The 10,437-nt window shown below is 40.3% G+C and overlaps 1 protein-coding gene across 1 annotated transcript; it reads right to left on the bottom strand.

Annotated features, from left to right (window-relative positions):
* Nucleotides 1-2,011: 2,011 nt before the first annotated feature.
* On the bottom strand, nucleotides 2,012-9,921 carry LOC106926841 (kelch-like protein 10). Its single transcript, XM_015001998.2, has 5 exons — nucleotides 9,788-9,921; nucleotides 5,600-6,086; nucleotides 4,920-5,513; nucleotides 2,508-2,657; nucleotides 2,012-2,430 (listed from the first exon to the last, which is right to left on the bottom strand). Exons 1-5 carry the CDS (start codon nucleotides 9,919-9,921, stop codon nucleotides 2,125-2,127), a joined length of 1,671 nt encoding a protein of 556 aa, XP_014857484.1. The 3' UTR covers nucleotides 2,012-2,124.
* Between the last annotated feature and the right edge of the window lie 516 nt (nucleotides 9,922-10,437).

Below are 10,437 nucleotides of genomic sequence, written 5' to 3'. Positions count from 1 at the left end.
AGATTAATTGGTCTCTTAAGTGACCCTAAGTGTCAGGGTATGTGTGTGTTTTTGGGGTGTACAATAAATCGGTATCAATAGAAAGCCCCAAATTTTCTTAATATTGGAAAATTGGTGATTGGTTAATACTTCCATGAGAAACCAATCTAATTCACTAATCTTATCTTCAAAGGTCTGAAAATCAGCCGCAGTACCCTTCTGCTCTGCTGTGAGGTCACATCTTGCACAGTTAGCAGTATTAGCAGCAACAGTTGCCAACTTGGCATCTGACATCGGTTAAAATTGGAAGTAGCATGTCTGGCATTTTAAAGATCGTGATCAGCCAGAAAATTGCAATCGGTGCAGATCTAGACTTAGTTTCAAAATATTGTATTTAAAGATGAACAAATTCTACTTCAACATATTTCCAGTGGTTTCTGAGGTTCAAGTTGTCTGAGATGTAACAAACACTAGAAAAAACATCTTCCACACATTATTCTATAAAGTTCGTTGTTTAAAATCCAACAACAAAAAATAACAAAGTGGAATTGCAGGACTGTCCCCATTTCTGCAATAAAAACATATCTTTAAATGTTGTCTGGTGAATGTTTCTCTATACATGTAAAACAAAAATAGCCTCAAAGTTGACTAAACTTTGGACCCCCTGGTGCAGGGTTCCAGGTCCAGGGGAAAATGTGCTGGAACCCTGGTGCACAAATTAAAAGGCTGCAAGACCTTAAGCCACTGTTCTACCATCACAATTGCTGCTTTTCTTTCTGCTTTAATATATTCAGACCTGATTAATATCTTCATTTGTGTCAGTAGTGGAAGGGCTATTCACTACTACAAGCTATTGTCAAAATTGAATGAACTAACAGAAAAATGCAGCTTTAGCAAAAAGAATTACCTATTTGTCTTGTGCAATAAATGTTTTTATTCATTTCTTGTATTCAGACATATTAAAACTAGATGGGGAAAAAAAAAATCATGACCCCATGCACCCATCCATTCTCCCCCTTCCTCATCTCTTCCCTCTCTCTACCTATCCTCTCTCACTTGTTTGGGTTGTAAAAAGCTCCCACATCAATGTGACATATCACATCCTGTGATCCTCTTCTCTCCTCTTGATCCACAGTTGCAGCTCTGTCATTTTCTTTTCCCTGTTCTCAGTGGCCAAAACAAAAATGGAAGAAATGTAATAATCATTGTTTGGTAACTGTTTTTAGTGCTATGTTTTTGGAGCATTCTGAGTATTTTCTAACATGTTACAATAAAAGATTGTAGTGTACAAATTCACATTTATAAAATATATATATATAGATATATATATATATATGAAAAATGTATGTTCTAATGCAATAAAGAGAGAATAAGACTTCTGAAAAGTTTCTTGCTGTCTTTAAGTTTCTCATTTGTAATTATTGATAGTCTGTCGTGTTACTGTTTTATAATTATGTGATTTACAAAAGTATTCATACCTCTTGACTTTTTGGTGTGTTTCGGGTGATGTGCAGAATTCCAGAAAAGGACCCAGTTGAATTTCCATCTAAAGTGACTTTCCTTATTCCATAAGGATTCAATTTGATGACTAATAGTTGGTCTGTAAAGAGATTCTACCACCTAAGATAGTTTTATGATCTAACTCTAATCTTATCTATTGTGTAATCATCTCATGTTCTTTGATTTTCAAGATGCCATTTGTTCACCAATGTTCTCCAACAAACGTCTGAGGCCCTCAGAACAACTGGATTTATGCTGAGATTACATTAGACACAGGTCAGTTTTGACAGGTGAGACATGGAACCAGTTAATTGCAGAGGAATCTAATTTACAGATGTCGGAGGAAAGCAGCATGAACACAAATACACATTTCTCAGATTTTTGTTTAGAAAAAAAGTTGCTCTGACAAGTCCAAATGATCAAGATTAAGAGGAAATCAGAAAGCTATCAAAATGAGTCAGTTTCTGCTTCAAGGTGAACCATGTCTGTGCCAGAACAGACAAGATTGCACGTGAAGTAAAAACATAACCAACCAGTATGCAAGTCATTCTGGAGGAGTTATTATAGCAATCTTCTCATTTTCCTGGTAAACAAAAATCTGTCTAAGATATATCAATGCATTTATTGACATGTCTAAGTTGGTGTTTAGGATACAAAGGCAGCAGCATGGGGGATTCGCTCCACCACACAGCAATTGACGGCACCACGAGGAGAATCCAGGTCCTGGACAACTTGCCATGTCTTGGTATTTCCGTCATAGCGCTCCACTTTAGAGCACAACTGGTCATTATCGTCTGTGAAACCTCCCACTACATAAAGCTGGTCCTCTAACACCACAGTCCCAAAGTTGCTACGGGAGTGAATCATGGGGTTCAGCATGCACCAACATTTGGTCAAGGGGTCATAAGCAGCAACCTCTGATACGTGCCTTCTACCGTCATAGCCACCAAGCTGGAAGAAAGACTGGAATTAAGACTAGGATTACAGCCGAGCTCAAGTCATGAACACGTTTCTTTAGCTCTCTTTACCACATAGAGCTGGTCTTTGTAGGCAATGACACCTGCTGCCGTTCGAGCGGTTTCCATGTGTGTGATAAGCGTCCACTGATTGGTGTTAGGGTTGTAGCACTCGCAAGAAGATAATGCATCATCCATTAAGAATCCACCGCATATGTACACCTGAGAATTGGTAAGGGAGAACGGGAATCATTCTTGACAATACCTACATTAGGAATTTCTGTAATTTGATCATGCACAGTCATGTCAGAAGCAAAAATAATTATTCTTTTGCTGGACTTTGTTTTTAACAGCTCGAAGCTTCAGCATTCCCAAGGCCAGGACAAACGTATACTAAATTGCTAAAACTATACATTCATCCCTCTAACTCACTGAATTCATGTTACTATCTCTTCCTTGTCCTCTGGTGGATATATCCATCATGTAGGCATTAAAATTGCTTCTATAAACACTTGTGAAAGAAGGAATTGCCTTTAGGAGCTCAGTCACTCTCAGCTTGGCATCATGAGAATTTTCTCTGTGCATTAAACCCAGACAAGAAATTTCTTCACTGCTAAGAATCCATTCAACTATTATACCTGCTCTTCCTTGCAGGGTTGTGGTGGGAGGGCTGATGCCTACATCAATGGGCAAGCAGCAGCAGCGTACAACCTGGACCAGACTGTCTAACACAGAGACACAGGACAAACAACCATGCACACACAGCTATGAACAATTAGAGAGACCAATTTACCTAATTGTCAGGCTTTTGAATTGTGGGAGAAATACAGAGTACCTATGAAGAAACCATGCATGCACAAAGGAACATGCAAACTCCATGCAGAAAGACCCCAGGATGGGATTGAAAGTAGAACCAACTGGGAATGGTAGCAACATAGCTGAGAAGTGCTGGCCACAGATCAATGGAGCCTGAAGGGCAGAATGAGTGAGATTCCTGGGATGCCATTTTGGAGCATTCTGAGTGAAGACTTGATCTCTGGGGCCATTACTCATGCTTTTCTGGCACTTTGATGGACCAGTCTGGGTTTGGCAGTTCCCTAGCCTACTAACCTCACAATTGCACTTCTTGAAGTGATCAAAGATTCCCAAAAATAATTTTTTAAACCTTGTTAAAAGCCTTCCCTTCAAAAAGCTTAAGTTTTTACTGGTGCAAATGGTGAGCTCACATATGAAATGCTTGATCTGTTCTGCCATCACTCATAAAAAGACACCAAAAAATAATCAAAACAAAATACTCATCTCACAGAAAACATTTATCAGACAACAGGACTGATTTAATGGTATATAGATTTTTAGAAGGGGGCTGCACAATTTGTACAATGTTGCTTTGCAACAAGAAGGTCCTGGGGTCTTTCTGCAAGGAGTTTGCATGTTCTACCTGTGCATGAATAAGTTCTCTACAGATACTCTGGCTTTCTCCCACACATACCATTCAAGGTAACGGTGCTTTTTTTCCCCCTGAATTGTTCATAGGTGTGAATGTGTGCATGGTTGTTTGTCCTGTATGTCTCTGCATTGCCTTGCGATGGACAGGCAAGCTGTCATGTTTTTTTTTATCTGTTGTAGCCATTCTGAATTAGAAGGTAGGATTGAGACTTTCCAAGTCGGAATTCCAAATTCGCCATGTATTCCAATTGATTTTTTTCTGCTTAGTTCTCAAAATTACAACTTCTTCAAACAGAAGGAACACACCAATATCTGGAAATGAACAGAGTTCCAACCTCCGAGGTATAGATCAGTGAAAAAGTATTTGCCCATCTTAGATTTCTTCTGATATCCAACATTAAACAAAAATAATCTGAGTAAATACAAAAAGAAGTGCACTGCCAGATTCTGAGAATTAAGAAATCACTTGAACAGAACCTGAGGAAGGCTACCTACCAGTTCTCAAAAAGTAATACACCGGGCCCTGATAAACAGATGAGAAACAAAGTCACTGAAATATTTCTGTGACTCTACAGATACTCTGGCTTTCTCCCACACATACCAGTCAAGGTAACGGTGCTTTTTTCCCCTGAATTGTGTGAATGTGTGCATGGTTGTTTGTCCTGTATGTCAAACAACCATGACATACAGGACATGGTTGTTTGACCATGTCCTGAAGGTCTTTTTCTAGACCTTCCTTTAGGTCTGGAAAAAGTTAGAAATCCATTTCTAAGGCTTTGGGATCCCAGTGAACCACAGTGAGAGCCACTATTTACAAATAGAGACAACATGAAGGAGTGGTGAACCTTCACTGGACTGTCCATCCAAACAATTATCCCAAGAGTGCATTGAAGACTTGTCCAGGAGACGACTGTATAAACCATAACAACATCTCACTCAGTTAAGGTCAATGCTCATGATTCAACAACACTTTGGCTAAAAAGACCTTTCAGAACCACAGAAGGTCAAATCTGGTCTAAGAACACTTAATCCACTTACCTTCCCATGAAGTGTTGCAGACCCAGCATCGGCTCTGTGTTCATACATCGGTGCGATCAGGGTCCATTGATTGGTGTCAGGGTTAAACCGTTCTGCAGTTTTGAAGGTATCATACTTGTTGCAGCCTCCCATTGCATAGATATGGTCGTTGAGCACTGCTACACTGACATAGCATCGAGCTTTGTGCATCGTCCCCACTTCTTTCCAAGTTTGGGTGGCGAGATTGAACCTTATGACACTGCTCAAGTAGTGATCAGCGTGGCACCCTCCGACACAATAGATGTTTCCTTTGAGGTAAACACAGCCACTGAACTCTGGGAATGGTGCTGGATTTTTGTACACTGTCTTCCAGCAGTCTTTTCGAACATTGTACATCTCCATTTTGTCAGAAGGATAATTGTCTTCAAAGCCCCCAATGGCCAGCAGCACATGAGAAGGTAGACGGGTGGAGGTGAGGGGCATCTCCACGCTGGACCCATGGAGGACCTTCATCGCACTGATTACCATGTTTACACATTGTAAATTGTTTCTAACCAGATTATCTTTGCACATAGTTTCGACTAAGTAATTAATGGGTATTAGGAGCAGGCGAACCTGGATAAAGACAGGAGATTTTTATGTAGACACTAGCAATAGTATATCTAGAGTTTGGGGAGATCCGTGCCCCAACATTCACTTACATGAGCGAAAAGTGTCCCCATGTATCCCCTACGATCCTCAGGAGCAAACTTGACCCAACGGAGGATGGCCTCAAACACAAAAGTCTCCTTTCTCACATTCAACTCGTCCTTCCTGATGAGTTCCACCAGCTCCTCAACAGGGAGCTGCTGAAAGTCAGCACAGACCTCCACCACCTCCTCAAAGTGTTGCAGGATGTAGAGGTAGGCCACTTCCTTCAGGTCAAGAATCTTGTAGTGATCTGCTAGCTTCCAGGTCTTGATGCAGTTCTTAGGGCAGAGTGTTTGCTGGAGGAAGTCGCAGCAGGCCTGAAGAATCCCAGGGACAGCAAAGCGGTCTGCTGCAGCCAACAGCTCTACCACATTGTCCTCTGTCACCACAACAGAGGAAGTGTAGGCATACTCAAGAATGAGCTCCATGATATTTCGTGACAGGTCAGGGAAGCTGTAGACTTGCTGCCCAGATGATTGGTCACTGAGGAAGAGGTCTCTGTGGGAGATCGGAGGTTTAAGAAACATACATCAAGCCACTAAAGCAGTGAAGTACAGCACTTACAAATTGTTTGAACCTCTTTTCCCATTCCTTCATGGAACAGGACATTTCTACTGAGATTAAATACACACAGGTGAACTCTCTTTGCTAATTAGATCACTTCTATAATTGGTTGAAATGAATTTTATTTAAGAGTACAAGAGTAAAGGGTACGGTGGCCGACAGGTGCAAATGCGCACCAAAAGAGAAAACACCCCCGAATTAGAAAACACCCCCGAATTCGAAAACACCCCCGAATTAGAAAACACCCCCGAATTAGAAAACACCCCCGAATTCGAAAACACCCCCGAATTAGAATGCGCACCAAAAGAGAAAACACCCCCGAATTAGAAAACACCCCCGAATTCGAAAACACCCCCGAATTAGAAAACACCCCCGAATTAGAAAACACCCCCGAATTCGAAAACACCCCCGAATTAGAAAACACCCCCGAATTCGAAAACACCCCCGAATTAGAAAACACCCCCGAATTAGAAAACACCCCCGAATTAAATGCAGCAAACAAAAAAGAAAACACCCCCGAATTAGAAAACACCCCCGAATTAGAAAACACCCCCCGAATTAAATGCAGCAAACAAAAAGTGTTGAAAACGGAAGTGCTCCAGACCACTATGGGGAGTCTATAACAAAAAATAGCTGTGTCCGAATTCAGGCTCTGCATCCTTTCAAGGGCCCTGAGAAACTGATCCTTCGAAGCATAGACATAATAAAAGAGTACACCCTCCCCCCCACGATTGGCTGCTCCGGCGCAAATACACTTTGCTTTGCTCAACCAAAACAGCAGAAGATGCCTTCAGCACTGCGGAATATTGTTGATCGGATCGACGGACTACTGACGTGAGGGCTCGACAGACTTTTCGCAAGTAAGATGGACATATTACTGTGTATTTTTGTGATTAGAATATTACTATACTGTATTTATGTCCACTGGCGAAATACCAGCTAATGCTAGCTATAGTGCTTGGTGTTCAGCCCCCGCTCTGACAGCTAACCGAGATTCCGTAAATCTTAAAATGTTTCAGTCATTCTCCAACATTTAGATTATCTGATACAAGAGCCTACTATAGAAATGAAACAATATTATAAAAATCATAACATTCACCAGCAAAGTTTACACAGATGACAATGGCTATTATTTAATTATTTAACTCAGTCAACGTAAGATAACTCGAAAATGTCCCGTTTTTGTTTTGAAGGTTTCCTACGACGTGAGGAAGAAGGGAGAGACAGATTCACTGCACAGCACGGATGAATCTCGTATCGGATTTTGGACCCAATCTCAGCTGCTGAATCACTCTTAAACCAGAACTCGTAGGCTGGAAAACATTATATATATATATATATATATATATATATATATATATATATATATATATATGTGTGTGTGTGTGTGTGTGTGTGTGTGTGTGTGTGTGTGTGTGTGTGTGTGTGTGCGTGCATAATCATGCATAGCCTAATGTATATTATTCAGTATTAATGATTATTTATTTATGTTTGTATACTTATATAAGTATGTATTGATAAGACGAGAGCGGTCCGTTAGGCGTCTGTCCTTTTATTATGTCTATGTGAGAAACGGCCCGATCTACAGAAGACGGGTCCTTCGAAGGCCACGAATATGGACGACCAGAAGAGAGAAGCTGTAGCCTCCGGCTAGCTGCCTAGCCTCCATCTCGGCGTTATGTTGCTTAGCAACCGTGACAACGTGAAGCACAGAGCAACGAAGTAAAAAAAACGGACTCAGTTGTTTTTTACTCTTTATTTCTGTATTATTCTTCACCTTTTGTAATAAAAGTTGTTCCATAGTAAAAAGAAAATCTGTCTGATTCTAAAATGTTTAATGTATACAAGGGATATTATTCATTTTCAAATACTCTCCAGATCTCAGGTAGTAAGACATTACAGTTAAATAAACTATGTTTGAAGGCTTAACTTTAATCAGTCAAACCCATTTGCTCAGGAATAAATTAAATACTTTATTAATATCTACATGGAGCGCCCGGCCAGCTGACAGCTTGCGAGTGAAGCTGGCTGTTAATGCAGCGGGAGAAGACATCTCCGAAAACGTCGGAGCAATATTGGAAGTAGGTGATTTATTAATGAACCGAGCAGATATTTCAGATCTACACATCTACATTCTCGCCTAAAAACATTGTAAAAAATAAATTTGTGTAATTTTAAGTGTAATACAGCAAAAATTATTTTGTCGCCATTGCTGCTTCGGGGGTGTTTTCTAATTCGGGGGTGTTTTCTAATTCGGGGGTGTTTTCTTTTTTGTTTGCTGCATTTCATTCGGGGGTGTTTTCTAATTCGGGGGTGTTTTCTAATTCGGGGGTGTTTTCTTTTTTGTTTGCTGCATTTAATTCGGGGGTGTTTTCTAATTCGGGGGTGTTTTCTAATTCGGGGGTGTTTTCGAATTCGGGGGTGTTTTCTAATTCGGGGGTGTTTTCGAATTCGGGGGTGTTTTCTAATTCGGGGGTGTTTTCTAATTCGGGGGTGTTTTCGAATTCGGGGGTGTTTTCTAATTCGGGGGTGTTTTCTCTTTTGGTGCGCATTTGCACCTGTCGGCCACCGTAAAAGGGGGCTTAATGAAAGCCCCCTTTACTCTTTTCAAGTTAGTCATTTGAAAAGCTTGAAAGCCATGTTCAATTTCACAGTTACACAACTTTATGTTGGTCTGTAACATGACATGCTGTTATTGAATGGGAATGAATACTTATGCAAGTTACTGTACCGTTTCTTCACCTTCAAATTAACTTTAATGGCTATAGAAACTTAGAGTAACTTAGAGTAACTTTGAGTAACTTTGAGTAACTTTGCCCTTTTATCTTTCTGAATGTTACAGATTTCCTTCATTTATATGAAAACCTGATGCCTGGTGCGAGCTAAGCTACTGGAGAGTGTCGCTGCACTTGTCACCATGGAAACACGCATTTGTTGACATTCTAACCCAGGGGTGGGCAACTCCAGGCCTGGAGGGCCGGTCTCCTGCAACTTTTAGATGTATCTCTACTTCAACACACCTGAGTCAAATAATGAAGTTGTTAGCAGGACTCTGCAGAACCTGACTGCATTTAGGAGGTGATTCAACTGTTAGATTCAAGTGTGTTGGACCAGGGAGACATTTAAGAGCTGCAGGACACCGGCCCTCCAGGACCAGGATTGTCCACCCCTGTTCTAACCAGATAGATTGAAGCAGAATAAGTCACATGTTACAGATGTAAAAAATAAAGAAAATGAAAGATTAGTACTAAGTCAATGACTTAATAGGCAGGTTAATGATTTGAACAGAAAATATATATGTGATATGTGTGATATGATTACTGAATTTCCCTTTGGGACTGCTAATGCATATTTGAATTTGATCACATAGGATGGATCATAAACAACTTCTTTTAATAACTCCAGAGTAGCAGAGCTGTATCAATCAATCTTAATCCAGATTCAATAGAACAATTTAAGGAGCTTTTATGAAATGCAAGTCCTGTGGTAGAATTATATTTTTAACCTGACAACTTTTTCTCCCCAAAAGATGTCAAAAGCACAATTTAGTGCCTGTCAAACCTCTTAACCATTTTACAATACGTCATGTTGAGATCAGGAATTAAAGAGACAATAACTAAGATTTAATGATTTACCTGAAGAAGGCACTGGGATTGCAGAGAACGAACCTGTGAACTTTAAACTCTGCATCTCTGACCCTGATCACAGCATCGCACAGTGTTTCCTCCAGAAACATCTCCTTCCACACGTTATTAGAAGCAGTGCTCATTTTTCTAAAGCCTTGAAATAATTCTAAAGGATAAAAATGTAGTCTTGTTAAAAATAGCTAGTTAAAGCTGCTAAGGGCTTTTTTCACCTTCAAGTTTTATCTGTTTCTATATAAAGAATGACTTTTCTATTTGCTTCTTAACAGAATCTCTGGGTTGTATCTTTTTAAACAATATTTTCTATAGAAACTGTTTCAATTGTCAACATAGCTCTGTATATTGAATATACTGTCTGCGACAGACTGGCAACCTGTCCAGGCTGTACCCCACCTCTCACCCAAAATGTCTCGCTGAAGATAGGCACCAGCAACCCCTCCTGACCCCACTAGGGACAAGGGTGTATAGAAAATTGATGGATGGATGAAAATATACTGTTGTGCAAAAATTATAACTGTCCAGTTATCATTATAACTGATTCCACCCATCCACTTCATGGTCTGTTCATCCGGTTGGCATCTGGCATCAGATTCCGTAGCATCTCCTGCAGAACAGCCCGACTCAGAAGCAGTTGTCTCCCA

Source organism: Poecilia mexicana, unplaced genomic scaffold (assembly GCF_051168715.1).
Source record: "Poecilia mexicana isolate PSO_F unplaced genomic scaffold, ASM5116871v1 scaffold_15, whole genome shotgun sequence".
In the NCBI taxonomy this organism is placed as follows: Eukaryota; Metazoa; Chordata; class Actinopteri; order Cyprinodontiformes; family Poeciliidae; genus Poecilia; species Poecilia mexicana.
Note: the sequence above shows the minus strand (reverse complement) of the source record. Positions and strands in the feature narration are given on the sequence as shown.